At 38.3% G+C, this 15,012-nt stretch overlaps 1 protein-coding gene across 1 annotated transcript in view; it reads right to left on the minus strand.

The window, feature by feature from the left end:
• Window positions 1–13,664, minus strand: part of DTNBP1 (dystrobrevin binding protein 1) — a 66,611-nt gene extending 52,947 nt beyond the window's left edge. Inside the window, exons 1-5 of the mRNA XM_015854680.3 lie at window positions 13,570–13,664; window positions 10,655–10,705; window positions 9,181–9,231; window positions 8,291–8,351; window positions 4,848–4,980 (exon numbers count right to left, since the gene is read on the minus strand). Coding sequence (XP_015710166.2) covers window positions 4,848–4,980; window positions 8,291–8,351; window positions 9,181–9,231; window positions 10,655–10,705; window positions 13,570–13,625 — 352 coding nt within the window. The 5' untranslated portion in view covers window positions 13,626–13,664. The remainder of the gene's footprint in view (window positions 1–4,847; window positions 4,981–8,290; window positions 8,352–9,180; window positions 9,232–10,654; window positions 10,706–13,569) is intronic.
• Between the last annotated feature and the right edge of the window lie 1,348 nt (window positions 13,665–15,012).

A 15,012-nucleotide genomic window follows, 5' to 3' on the forward strand; every position in this document is an offset into this window, starting at 1 on the left:
CATACCAGTCTAAGGAAGGAAGATGTACTGAACAAGATCAGTACTGATCTTAAATATTCAACTGAAATAAAACAAAATATGAGAATTTTAACTGTAATGTGACGTAAACCACAGGTTCTAAAAAGTAACCAATAAAGACAGATTGATGGGCAAACCTCTATCCCACATAAGCTCAGAAAACATTTCAATCTTTTTTTAAGTTTAGAATCTGGACATTATGGATCATGCCTATGAAAAGCCCCGAAAAACCTGTTTTGAGCAGAAAATTTTTAGATCTCCTTAATTACCTTCTGACCTGAATTATCCTATCTGAATCTTACATCAAAAATATCTCCCCCTTATGGGTTTCTAAATACTGAGTTCCATGTCCCTCACCAGGATCCCAAAGTGTAAAACTAATATTCCAAAACTCTAATGAACTAATCACTCCAGGATAGAGCTCCATGAATGCAAGACTATCATCTACACTTTGCCACAGTTTCTACTATGATAGAGGAAAAAAGCATAAATTACATTTACATGTTTATAAACAAACTAGCAAGCAAAGAGTAGATCACAGAATCATAGGATTGGTTTTGAGCTGGAAGGGACTGTTAAAGGTCATCTTGCAATGAACAGGGACACCTACAGCTCAATCAGGTTGCTCAGAGCCCCATCCAGCCCAACCTTGAGTGTCTCCAGGGATGGGACATCCACCACCCCCTCTGGGCAACCTGTTTCAGTGCTTCACTACTGTTATTGTTTTGTTTTGTTTTCCTAATATTCAACCTAAATCTTCACTCTTCTAGTTTGAAACCATTTCCCCGCGTCCTATCACAAGAGAATTTCCTAAAGATGGAATTTTGAAGTTTAGAGTTCAGTTCGCAAAACTGAAACTTGATTGTCAATGCAAAGAACTACACAGATGATGGAAGGAAATAACAGAAAACCTAAAGCAATTCTAGTTTTGGTAAATGGTTGTGCTCCTCCTGAAGACACTCCTGTCAAATTCTCAAGTACTGTTTTGGACTGTGTTACTTGGAGCCTATCTTGGAACATACAAATTCCAACTCATCTGTTACAATTAGAGATCGCTATAACAGCAGTCCCCCTAAAAACAGCAGAGTTAAAAGATTCCATAAACAAATTCACAAATATGCATATTCATATGTGTAGCTCCAGTTTCTTTCAAAGATTTTGTTATTGCTAACAAGAAAGTAAGGTAATGCCCCATGGCAGTCAGAAAAGGAAAAATGATTCATGTAATTAGCAAGGATAATTTGAAAGAAAGCTACAGACATTTCATGTGGAAACAAGTCTGAGGAAAAAATGTTCCAGCTAGACAGATTATAGCGTGGAACATGCATTGTTTATCACACTCATCATCCTCTCTCAAAAAATCCAGCATTATCCAAAGCATAATACCAGGCAACCGTAACTATAACCGGTTGTCCCATTGGTTTAAAATATGGACTTTCCTAAGCGCATTAAAAAACAAATGTTTAAATCATGCTAACTTGCCATTTAAAATGATTGCTCACGTAGTAATCATGCAAAATCCACAAAACTAAAAGACAACTACAAAGAACAGGAAAATATAACGATGAAAAGTGAATTCTAGAGGCCAGTTGATTCCTAGCACTAGCATTTGAGCAGCCCCTAGTGGGAACAGTAGAAAATAGAGTGCACCTGAATAATAGGAACAACTTCAGAACTCTCCAGAATACAAGAAGCTTGCTTTACTGCAACATGGATCACAGATCTTTTCTTTCAAAAATGAAAGGCAACGTACTTGCTTTTCACTGGCAGTGTTGCCAAAGCAATTGCATAGCACTAGCCATGGTTGTGAACTGACATCTCTTCTTCCCAAATGAGAATACAAGCACTGTGCACTAAAAACAAGTTTCAAGTAAAGCTGTGTTATTTAATTTAACGAAATTTAAGCCATGAAGGTTTGATAGGTTCTCGTCAACATGCACAGATGAATAAGCTCATACTTTTAAGAAGGTATTTAGCAAAAATACCAATTTTAAAAACTCCTTGTTTCCAGTATATTGTTTGTAAGGCAGGCCCCAGGAAGCTGGCTAAACTTCTAAAGAATACTTCCATGATTTCTGTGTTTTTTTCTGTTCAAAATCTCAATTTAAAAAGCTGAGATCTGTATATATCAAGATGGGCTCCAAGCAGGACAGACAAACCACTACCCTTTTTATATATGGCTGAAATTTAAACAGAAACAAGAAAACAGAAATTAAGCTTAAATAAGCTTATATGGACAAATCAGAGTCATGACATTTTAAAACTCAGAACACCATAGGTACAGAAATCCTTTGTATGCAGGAAATTTAGCTCCAAGGATTTCTACCCGCCTTTTGACAGGCAGCTTATACTTCAAGAAATCCCACAACTGGTCATTAGGCAGCAATCATCATCACACTGAAACAATTCTATGCTGGAGAAAAAATCACTTATTGTACCTTTAAATTAAGACATTTCCTATATGCCAATTTACCACCCTTGGCAGAAATACAGTATTTTATTAGATACCTGAAAAAAAAACCAGACTTGTACTTCAGATCACATCTGTCCAACTGCTTTAGTTTAGCCTGTATTTCTCATGTAATCACATATGCAACAATGTTACTACAAATCCAGGCTACAAGTTTACATAGTTCTAATTTTTTCAAGAAGTCTGCTCAAATATTAACATACATTAGATTAGATTATCTTTCATCAATTTACACAGACTTCTTTGCTTAACTGCCACTAACATATTAAGATACTTACCTAGAACTCAACAACAACAGAAAATAAATAAATCTCAAAGATTAGGAAATAGCAGCTTTTATCTCTGTGAGTGTATATCGATTATTTATCTTCTTCCTACTCTTGCCAGTGTAAAAATCTTCAGCCTTCATTTGGTCTGTTATGTATGCTCATGACCAGCCTCTTTGAAATAAGTATCAATTTGATGCTTAACATTAAGATGTTTGGTTAAAAAAAAAGATTAAAAAGTTGAAAATTGGACTTGAATCAACATTTGTTTAAATTGCTTTGCCAAAATCAAAATATACATTAGAGCAAATGCCTCTGATAAAACATAAGGCGTACTTTATATTAAGAAAAGTATGCCAGAAATTGGCAAGCAGATATTTTCTACAGTATCTCAAATAAAAATTGTCTTAATTGATGATTCAGACGATGGACTTCAAAAGGACAACTGCCCTTTTTGCTTTTACAAGAGAGTATTTTTTTTCTTCAAGGGTTTCAACAACAGCCACAAGATCATATACAGTACATTTATAAGACATTTTTAATGGAAGACTGACTGATAATGAGAGTACTAAAGTTAATGGGCTTTATAAATAAAGTGCTAATAAAAAACATGCCTTGTTACATACAGAAGAAGCTGAAGAAACTGTACATGACTTAGACAGATTTTATGCAGGTCAAAAAACAGGCTAGTTCCTTTTATCTGAAGTTTATTTCCAGAGTTCCCTATCTAGTCTCAAAATGAAAGCATTAACAGATTTATTACAGGTATAGTATGTCACAACACAGAACTACTACACCTTCCTGAAATGATTAGCCAAAGTACATCCTTGATGCACAAACCAGGAAAGAGCAGCTTATCGTTCTATTTATTATTGTTGTTATTTTTTAAAGAAGGTATTAATCATCTCTTGGAAGTGAATACCTGCTTTTTCTAAATATAAGCTGTATCTCGGACTTACATAAGAATAAAAACAGTAAGCAGAATATCACAGCAAAGTTCTGGTAAATCACCTTCATAACTGCAGGTGTTGAATTTAATACAAACTATACTTTTCAAATAGACCCTACAAAAAACATCAGAAAAAAAAAAAAACCAAACAAACCTCAAAAACAAAATTTACAGTAGTCAGGAAGAATTAATTTAGGTAAATTAAGTGGCATCTGACATGTGAAGTGAGGCTAGAAGACGTGGTTCAGATTTCACGACCTTAACAGTATATATAAAAATTAGCATTCCAGAGCAGACTCATTATTTCCATATCTGATGATTAAGCAAAATAAAAGATTTTCTTAAGACACTGAGACTCCTCCAGCTAATTTTATAGTCAAGGTGCAATTAATACCGGTAACATTAAGATTGGAAAGGTAACTCAAATTCATCAAATTCATCAAAATTTATGGCATTTGCAGTTATGAAGAAATCTTAATTTTTATAAGGAAATTTCCATTAGGTTTTATTATATGGTTTATCTTTGGCCTACCAGTAGGCTGTATCAATTTATGCATGATGATATTAAGTTTATTATTTAAATAAATCAGTATGTGAGTTGATATTCCCTTAGCAAATAAGAGAGATTTTCAAAAAGCCAATATTACATGGCTACTGCACGTAATAAAACCTTACGAAATCATATGGTACAAGATAATTGTAATAAAAAAATGGAATACATTCTTTCCTTCAAAAATAAATACATTTCTTACTAGTCAAAGAACTACTACAGAACAAATGATCATTTAAATCAAATTCATAAATTAAATGACACAGACTCTTTCAAAAAAGTGACTAAACATGCAAGAATTGAATGACATTATTTATATATCATTCAGAATTTAAGACTGTAATCATTTTCAACTGTCTATATAAAGATATGCAGTTGCCATACAACCTCTACCCCCATATTGCAACACATACAATATTGAGAGTAATCAGGTCAAATTTTGCTCCTTTACAAAACCAGTGCAAGAACAACTACCTCACAAAAACAACGTGTTTGGGGAGCAAGGTTAAATTTTATTATGAAGTTCACAACATTTGAACTTCTGTCTAAGCCACTGTACTGACTTGAATGCTTGTTATGTCTATAAAATCTTACCTAGGCTTGCTGTAAGGCATTCCAGATCTGCTAAAAATCCAGGTATTTGTTGGAGCTGATCCTGTAGTTCCACCAGACTGTTCCTTTTCTTCTCCCAGTGTGCAGAAAGCATCACAACTTCACTGTCCACCAGCTGAAACAAGCAGGTTCTTGTTGTTACTTGCAAGTTTACGTACCTGTTTATGAGCACCTTGACCAATTTTCTTAATTCATGCTTCTGTGAGCATCAAGTCACTATATAGATTTTACAGCACTACAACTTATATATTTATCAGGTAGATATTCAACATTAAGAAAGAAAGAAAGACTACAAAAGTCCTCCATAGTACAAATTATTTATATCAAAATGCATAGATTGAAACAGAATAAAGTTGTTTTTTTTTAATCACTATACTAATCAATAGAGAACACGTTTCATGAATTTTATCAACAACGAACAGCACACATCTAAAACTGTGACAGTAGAGTTGCACTGGTACGCATTAACAACATCACAGGGCTGCATTTTAAGTCTTACTTCAATTGATAACTTAGTTTAATGTTGTTAAGTCATGTCATTTTAATCAACAGGTGAAACTGACAAGTCAATACAAGTTCTCCCCATTTTATCATCAACTACCATCCTGGAAAACAGAATGTTTGGTTTAGAAGCAGCTTCTGTTTCAGAACTAGTTTCATCTTTTGGAATTACAAGTCTGTGACATGCCACATTTATCTTCATAATTTCAGCTGCCCATCTTAACAACAGAAGTGCAAAGTGTGTTTTGTTTTGTTTTGTTTAATAAATAAATAAAAGTCAGATTCTACAAAACACAGCAAAATCAAGAGATCTTAGGTAACAAATGTTCCCCTTATATATGAGGCTTGAAATTATTCAATTATAGCTTCCCTGGTCTTAGTTCCATTACTTAATTCTTACTCTTGCATAGAACAGCAGGTGGATTAGCAATCTAAATGCTTCAGTCGTCACAGAATTTAGTTGCAGAAACCAAAAAAGTCTGAGAAATGGGCAAAGGAAGTTCTTAAAGAACTGTCATATGATTATATGCATTTCAGACAAATATCTTCAGACCAATGATCTTTGTTTCCAAATCATTCTGACTACCCATCCCGTCAAAAAGCCATCCTGCTTTACCAGACAAGGCTTGAAACATTATTCCAAAGCTCAATGAGTAATCAAATGTTTCAGAAGACTGACATCCTTATTTTAAATAAAACCAGATCAATTCTTGAGAGTGGAATAAGGAATTCACATCAATTAAACATTAAATCAATCAAACAAACAAAAAAAAAATGTATCTTCTTTTAATGTAAGATGGCACAAGCACTACAGATAATTACCCATAACTAAGATTACAAACATCTAAAAGCAGTATTTTAGCATAATTTTGTAGATGGAAATGTAAATTAGCATCTAGAATTTAACATGGTAAGACTGCAGGCAGCAACTAAACCTTGACATTTTCATGTTCCTTCCTCTTTTCAAGAGAGTTATCTGATTTATTTGCAATTGGCCACTACCAGAAACAGGCTACTGGACAAGTGGACCTTCAGGCCTGATACACTACAATCAATCCCACGTGCTTAGACAATACTAATGTTACTGAAATCTGTACTTTCTACTTCCATAAAAGTGTATTTCAGATTCTCTCAAAATTAGAAAACTTTCTATGAAGTTCAGAAATCTAGTCTTTCCAGAAGCTCTTCATTTTAATTTTTCCCAGCAGTCATAACACGTGAGATTAAGTTTATGTGGGTTTTACATGCATGAAAACTCTCAATGTTTGTAGAATTTGCAAGTACTGCAGAATTGTATGAAACCTATTTAAGAGATCTCCTAAAAATAACAATGAGTACCAAAACACACAGAAGTGGCAGAGGAATTCATCCTTAGCATCTGAAGATCTTCACTAGAGCTGGTAGAAAAGGTGGGCATACTATTAAAGCAAGAAAAAGAAGATAGTATCTTTCTTATCCCAAATACAGCTTTTCAAATACATTAAGCAGTGAGGTTTTATTTATTGGAAGAAGAAACAGAGAAAGCTCCTACAGAAACCAGAAGAATCAGGAAGGACGTAAAGTGAAGATTGCAACTGGGACAGAATATCACAGAGCTCAGTCCTGCTTTGCATCACACCATGCAGCTGACACTGTCTGCCACTTAAGCATGGTTTGAAATAAGAGGTCTGAAGGGGACCAGAACAATGCATAGGTAGCACTTACTGTAGCTGCCTTTCTCTCTTTGCCACAAATAAACTACAGAACTCATTGCTTCACTTCCAGGAGAGAAAAAGTCAGAAGCAAGTGCAGACATTTTCTGAATCTTCTCAGCTAGACAAGTCAAATATTGCCATTTCCTGCCCACCAAGAAGAGCAGCAGCAGTGTCATAGCAATAGCCCTATCCACCCTCCCCCCACCACTGACCACCACCATGCCTCAACCCCAAACATTCTTTATTTCCCAGCCTCATCAGTGCTTCTGATGCAGTGCTAATATGCAATATCATTTTTACAGCTGTCTGCATCAAATTACATTATTTATTGCTTGCATTACATTATCATTTACTTCACGTTGTTTACATTACTATTTATTGTAGATGTCTTAAGCATTCTCAAATATTCCCAGACAAGAAAACATTTCAGATAACAGCACAATAGTACAATGCCAGGCCTTCTGAACATCTGGACATATCTTATTTTTACCATCACCTTCCTGCCACACTTCAACAAAGTAATATTGCTCAGTATTCTTCTCTAACCCAATATCTCCCAGGAAAATATTAAGTTAATTGTATTAATATTGGTTGATCAAGCAAAAGTGGTGATTCTAACTGTTTGAACACAGGAGGGAAAACACAAGATATTCTGGGTGTCAGTGTATCAGCTGAAAAATACTTTAGTAGCACCAGGAAGTTACGCTCAATGCTTGCAGTAAAGACAGGAAAACCAGAAAGCGAAAGGAGGGAGCTTCGGAAAATTCTTACTAGATTATACCTTGTAAGAAACCAGATCACAGAGAATTTCTATTTTTACAATACCTCTATTGAATACATCAGGATCAGTAATTGTTGCTGAGTGGCAACAATCTCCAAAAGCTTTCAAAACCCAGAACTGTGGTACATCAGCTGCTTGTCAAATATGACCTTTAAACCACAGCGAAATAATGCTGCTCTCCACAAGTAGCTGCTGCTTTGAGACTGGCTGGGCACTGGAATGCTTATGGAAGGTTGTGAGTGACTGCTTTTGCATTACTTGTTTTCTCCTTGAACCATCCACTTTTGTTCATTCCATTCTCACCCTGTCCCACTCATGGGGGACTGAACAATGTTGTGGAGGTGCTTAGCTGGTCACTAGAAACAACCTAATGCTCTGGAACTAAAAATTTTAGTTTAAAATTATGTAAACATTTAATTATCTTAATAGCAGTGTTTCTGTTTTCTTACCTCTCCAGCTTTTGCACAGTCTTTGGCTCCTTTATGAAGAGCAGCCCAAGCATCTTCATATCTGAAGAGAGATAATTGACTTTTATTGTTCCCAGCTATATCCTCTCTTTATAAATGACAAAGATTTATGGGTGCTGGTGTGCTTGCACTTACAGGGATTACAGAAATACAATTTTGAAAGCTGTCAAGTTGCCTTAGAACAGTAAATACCAGAAAGAAATACACAGAAAGAAGCAATTCCTTTCAAAAAGGAATTAATTTGTGCTTGATTTTTGTTATGCAATTGACAGCACATAATAAGTCTGGGTCCATTTAGATCTTATGAAACTATGGACTGCAGGCATAAGAAATACTTTGAGCCCAATTCCATTAAGAAAATGAAATAAACAAGCAAACGGGACTAATAATTTGTCCCCCTTTCCCCAAAAAAGAGAGGACAGACAGGTTTTTGAAGATGCAGACAGAAAGGATATTTATAATGTAGATTGTTTTTGTTACTCAGAAAAGATGTGATGAAATACGCATGGAAAACACTTTATTTTCATGGCAATGATGAGCATATTGTCTATAATTCCATTATAACAGAAGTAAATCATCAAATGTAAGAAAACTGAAAGATAGCAAATTTAAACTACAGACTGGGCCTCACTGTTGCTATCCATCATCCACACACATTAGACCTGAAGGTTTTTTTCACCAAAATTACAGTATAAGAACTGTGCAAGTTTTAAATGTATTTATTATTTGCTAATTAGCCCCGCTCTACTCATTGCAGAAAATGGAGGAAACTAACAGGAACAGGAACACATTCATTTTATTCACATAGCAAAGTCAGTTCATAGTTCAGTTATGAAATAACAGGAAATAAACAGAGAAATAGAAGCTCATACCTGCTCAGCAATTCCAGTCCAGCAGAAAACTCTGGTGAATACTGAGCAGTTCTATAAGGAAAATGTACATGTACAAATGTTACTTAATAGAAGGCTGTTATACACTATGTAGGCACACACACATATGCGCATTCCACAGATATGCTAAGCATAGGAATATTTGCTAGTGTTCACTTCTGTATTCTGTCAGTTTATGTTTGAAGTGCATTACACAGCGTATGTTAAAGAATATTCTAAAGCTGGTCTTCCCCATTATTTTATGGTAGCTTGATCTTAACTTTTCTTGACTATTTGCTTCAAAAACAACACACAGAATCACAGAATGACCCGGGTTGGAAGGGACGTCAAGGATCATTTAGTTCCAACCCCCCTGCCTGGCAGGGCCACCAAACATACATATTTACTAGATCAGGTTGCCCAGGGCCCCGTCCAACCTGGCCTTGAACACCTCCAAGGACGGGGCATCCACACATGAGACTATTTCTTGTATAATTAACAAGTATGCAGGATGAACATTGTTTTAAGTTATAATATTGGACAGAAACATTCTAAAAATAAGACTACTATCAAGTTCTTACTATCCTCAGTAAAGATTTTGTATTAACACATGCTACAGTAAATAATAAGCTAAAAAATGCCTGGCAGTCTAATGTGCTATTGATTTCTTACTTGATGCATTCATTGCTAACAGCCTGAAACATGAAGGTAACGTATCATCAGGTTAAGAAAATTAACACAGCAGCACTTTTAAGGATGTATTTTATGTGAAGTGACGTCATCCAAGATCAGTCTCTTGGAAGATTATCATAATGGGTAATTTTGCACTGTCATTCAAACAATTTGAATGGAAAGCCCAAATACCACAGATAAAATCATTTTTCCCCCTTATATTAAGGGAAAAATAACAGATTCAGTGAGGTGAAAACAGAACAACCAGTAGGTCTCTGGTTAAATCTCCTGCTCAATGCAAGGCCAGCAATGGCATCAGACCAGCTTGCTCAGAGCTTTGTCCCCCTGCAACTTGAAAACATCTATTAGCTAGTCCTCCCCTGCAGCCTACATAGGTCAAAACAATATAATAAAGTGCAGAGGATAAAAACTTATGATGACTTTTAAAGGTTCTTGCAATAGAGATGGTACTTACATTTTCTGTGTTTATGTCCTACATACATTTTGCACAATAAACAGCTCGTTTTTGTTTTTACATTAAAAAATTATACAGTTTTAGCACATGAAATTCACAGACTGTAAAAATTTACATCTCTGTGTACTGCAATCTGAATCTTTTGCAGATTATTACCATCAAAACCTACTTAAGCATAATCAAAATGAGAATATTTTCTGTTACTATAATAAATATCCTGCAAAATTCATTATAAATATTTTTGTAAATGGACTATAAGTACCCTTTTTATATTTTTCTTTGATAATAATATCCAAGATTAATGTTATACATTAAGGTGCACATAAGTACCTCCGTCTGCTTTTTTTTGCTTCTCTTGATTTATCGCCCAAAGTCTTCAACCTATCAATCAAAACACGCAAGTATTAGACATTTCCAACAGGGAACAACTTGTCTGAACACATAACATGTTAATTCCAGTCTATTACACTTGATTTTATATCAGTTTACTTCAGGAATGAATCAAATTTCACTTGAGTCTGCAGAGATTGCCATATATAATTATTTCCACCTACACTGAGATAATAAGATTCTTCTACAAGTGCATTGGATAATTGTGGACAAAAAAAGTTTATCAGGAGCAATATATACAAGTCATTCAACTCTGGATACTACTTCCCTTAGCAGACAAGTATGAAAGATCTGCATACAAATAGCCAAACCATGCTGAAGAACCCCTCCTATAAGAATGCACGTGTGCCAAGGACAAGCATGATAGTCATATAGACATATTTGCACCCACTTGCCATAAGTCTGCTGACAGAAGACTAGCATGAGTACTTTTTATCTGCCAGCTACCAGAATCACCAGCAACACTGCCACAGTGCACTGCTAACTAAGCAAAAAAGCAAAAGTTAGGTCTGTTTCACCTATGGCCAGTTTCAAAGTTTTGCTTCTTTCAAATCAGATTACTTGAAAACAAAACAACAAAACCAAGGGGAAAAAAAAAAAAGAACAAACATCCCCCCTTTCTGCCTTAATTAAAAAATAAAAATCAACAAATAAATAACGAAGAAAACAAAGCCCTCCACTACCTCCACACAGCCCTTTGCCAGTTTTATTGATTTATTTATTTTCAGTCAACCTGAATGTGTTTTCTAGGCTGTTATGAGAAAGTGTGGAACAAAAACCTCCTGCTTGTTCTCTGCCCACCAAGATGATTCATGGATGTCCTTTGGCATCCCAACTAACTGGAACAACAAGAGTTAGGAAGAAATAAAGGGCACAGATAAGAATAAAATGAAAGTGACCCATGAACTCCAAGGATTTGTTTTAGGCACGACACAGAGACACATAATCCTGAGCTTCCCAGTGCCTGAGCAACACCCCTGATGCAAAGATAATTTGTCTGTATCTAGAATAAGTTCAGCCACTCCCACAGTTTTCACCACCTTCTAGGAACTGATTGGCTATCTAAAAGAAGACACATTAAAGCAGGTTTCCACTCCCTGTTTAAGAGCTGCTCAGAACAGTCAACCAAGTAACAATAACCACAGCATTCTGAGGAACGCTATCCCAGAAAGCACTACAACTTGCCCTTCTCTCCAGTCACATCTCCTATCATGCACCTCTGACTGTAAAAGCAACACTCCGCTGCATGCAGGGATTGAACAAAATACTGGGTCACAATTGCCAGATCTTTTCTTAGGATACATGTCATGCAGTAAGAAGTAAAGGTTAAAGGACGCATCAGCAGGCTCCATAACACTGACTTCCTTTCAGCAATGCTCTCTGTACGAAGTACAGGCTGTGTGAACCACAGCACTCAAACTGGCACAAGCATACAAACTGCAGCCTGAGCACAAAGACATCTTGCCTCTTTTTTTTCCTTGTCCTGTATAAGAGTGCTTGCAGATAAATGGGTCAAAATCTAGACACCTCACTCACAGGAGACACTGATGTAGACAGAGACACATCTGAGCACGGGAAACAGAACTCTTTTTTTATGTGTGTGTTGGCTAACAACTTCAACATGCTCCTTCTGCAAGCTATATGACCCCAGATTTGGTCTTTTTCAGCTGTAAATAGGCGATCCCTTCTTCTGTCAGAACAGATACTCTCCTTGAAAGCCCTGGAAAAGATGTTTCCTCCCAGTGTTACAGAATATCCAACTGCTCCACTTTGCAAGCAAGTAAACAAGTCAGTCACTTTTACTACTACCTCAGAGGAGGTAGAGAATAAAACACCGTAGCTTTGAGATTGAGATTGCATCATCTAGCAAGGGAAATGGGGGTGCAAAGCAGGACAATTCACATTCTGGTGAATATATGGGAGAAAGACCAATGCTCTCCGCAACCTTTGGCTACCATGGCTCCAAGATGCACTTTATGGCAATAAAGATGCACAGAAAATAAGATAAAAAAGGGTCACCCTGTGAAAGACCATTCATGGAGCTCCTGAAATGCAAAGGTGGAAATGATCAAAGCTGCTCCCAAAGCAGAATAAAACAAGGCAATACGAGGAAGGAGGCAAATTAGAACATTCTCTGCAGTAACAGTTGCCAGGCAAAGTTAAATGGCCATCAGATCTCGACCCTGTTTCATCACGTGAATGGTACCACTTCCAAAAGAAATGTGGAGGGGGGTTGTGCAGCGTTTGGATGCTGCCAGGTTAAGCCACAACAACACGGTGTCTACACTAAAAGAAGCTGGTGAGGAAACACCGGGACAGTATCCTTGTGCTTTGTAATGCGCACTGACTGCTTCCACTCTATGGAAGTGCTTCCACTGTGCTCCTCTCCCTCACGTGACAGTAACTCTCGTCTTTCAAGGCAAAGAGAAGCTTTTCGGCTTCCAGAGCACAATTACGTTAATTCTGACCCGGAGGTCAGCCGCCTCATCAAACATTCAGGCGCGTCCATCGATCCCAGGCATATCTTCGCCCTCTCTCCAAACATCGGTCTCCTCCCCTCCTCCACCCCCGCCCCGCCGCTGCCTTCCCAGCCCCTCGGAGCCCCTTCCCCTCAGCCCCGGCACCTTGGGGCTCCCCGGCCCTCCAGCAGCAGGCACAGAGCGGTAGACACCGCAGCCCCGGCCCCTTGCCCTTGCTGGAGGAGGGAAGGCCGCAGCCCCGCCTCCTCGCTCTCCTCCTCTTCCTCCGTCCCGCTCAGCACCCGGTCACCTGCTCTCCCCCCCCGCCCTGCTCGGCTCTCACTTAGCGGTCCCCTCCTTCACCGCTGCCCCCACAGCTCAGGCGGCGTGACCCACCCCGAGGTGAAGTCCTGCTGGACGCTCAACAGCCGCTCCCGCAGCGTCTCCAGCATCGTCCCGGCCTCCTCCCGCGGCTGCTGGCGGAGCGGGGCGGGCTGGAGGCGAGACGAGGCGGAGCTCCCCTCAGCTCCCACCTCCATCCCGCAACGCCTCCCTGCCGGCCCGCCCCCAGAGGAAGCTAGGCCCTCTGCCTGCTGACATGGGGAAGTATAGGAGCGCTCGGGGGAATTCTCACGGCCCGGAAGGCCGATGGTATCATGGGGTGCATTAAAAATAACATGGCCAGAAGGTCCAAGGAGGTGAGCCCTTCGTTCTGTCATGGTGCGGCCATGTTTGGGCTGCCGTGTCCCACTCTGGGCTCCCCACTTCAAGGCAGAGAACTAAGGAGTCCAGCAGGCAGCCACAGGTATGGCTGGGTACCTGGAGCATCTCCGTTATGAGGAAAGGCTGAAAGACCTGGGTCTGTTCAGCCTGGGGGAGAGGAAATTGAGGGGGGACTGTAATCAATGCTTACAAATATCTGATGGGTGACAATCAAGTGGATGTGGCCAGGCTCTTTTTATTTCCTCCAGAAAAAGGAAACAGGAGCCCAAAATAATTAAAAACAGCAGCAATTATCTGAGGAGAAACAAATAATATTACTAAATATGGTATCAGAATGCAAGAAAATACACTATAATACAATATAATTAGAATTGAAGCTAATGAATCAAATATAATGAGAGAGTATCTGAAAGCTGTAGGCCTTACAGTAATACTGAAGTGATGTGCGCAGTTGGGACAGGCAGCAGTGAGGAGAGGCAATGGAAAATGGAACAATCAGGTGACTTTGCCAGGAGTTCTATCTCCTCTCTGACCTCAAAGTCCCCTGGTGAATGTAGTTCTTCTTCTTGTCCAGACAGGTACCTGGAACTGGAGCATTAACACTTTAACTCCCAGTGCACTGCATGATGTTATGATGTGGAATACTAGAAACCAAAAATCATAAAACCATGACACAAGTGATAAACATTGTATTTGTTAACCCATTCAGTTTTGGTTAAAGGTTCAGAAATTTTCAGGCAGTGGAGAGCACTGGTATTTCTTACAGGAAGAATAAATGCAGAGAGGGAATGTTGTGTGCGTCATTAGGTACTGTGTAGGTTGCTAATGGTTGTAGGTACATTCAATCAACTGGAAATTTGATGCCATAATCCCTTTTATTCTCCACTTGTGTGCTGTTAGAGCCATGAGATCTGCAGATTGTTTCTGAAGTGTCTCGTTAAAAAGCAGTGTTTCTCTCTGACCTTAATACAAGCGAAGAGCTAAATCACAGAATCACAGAATTGTAGGTGTTGAAAGGGACCTCTGGAGATCACTGAGTCCAGTTTCTGGCCATTTCCCCTTGTCCTGTCTTCATACACTGCTGGAAAGAGTCTGGCCTCGCCACTTTGCTCCCCA

This window comes from Coturnix japonica, chromosome 2, assembly GCF_054131305.1.
Source record: "Coturnix japonica strain WE chromosome 2, WE-NBRP24, whole genome shotgun sequence".
In the NCBI taxonomy this organism is placed as follows: Eukaryota; Metazoa; Chordata; class Aves; order Galliformes; family Phasianidae; genus Coturnix; species Coturnix japonica.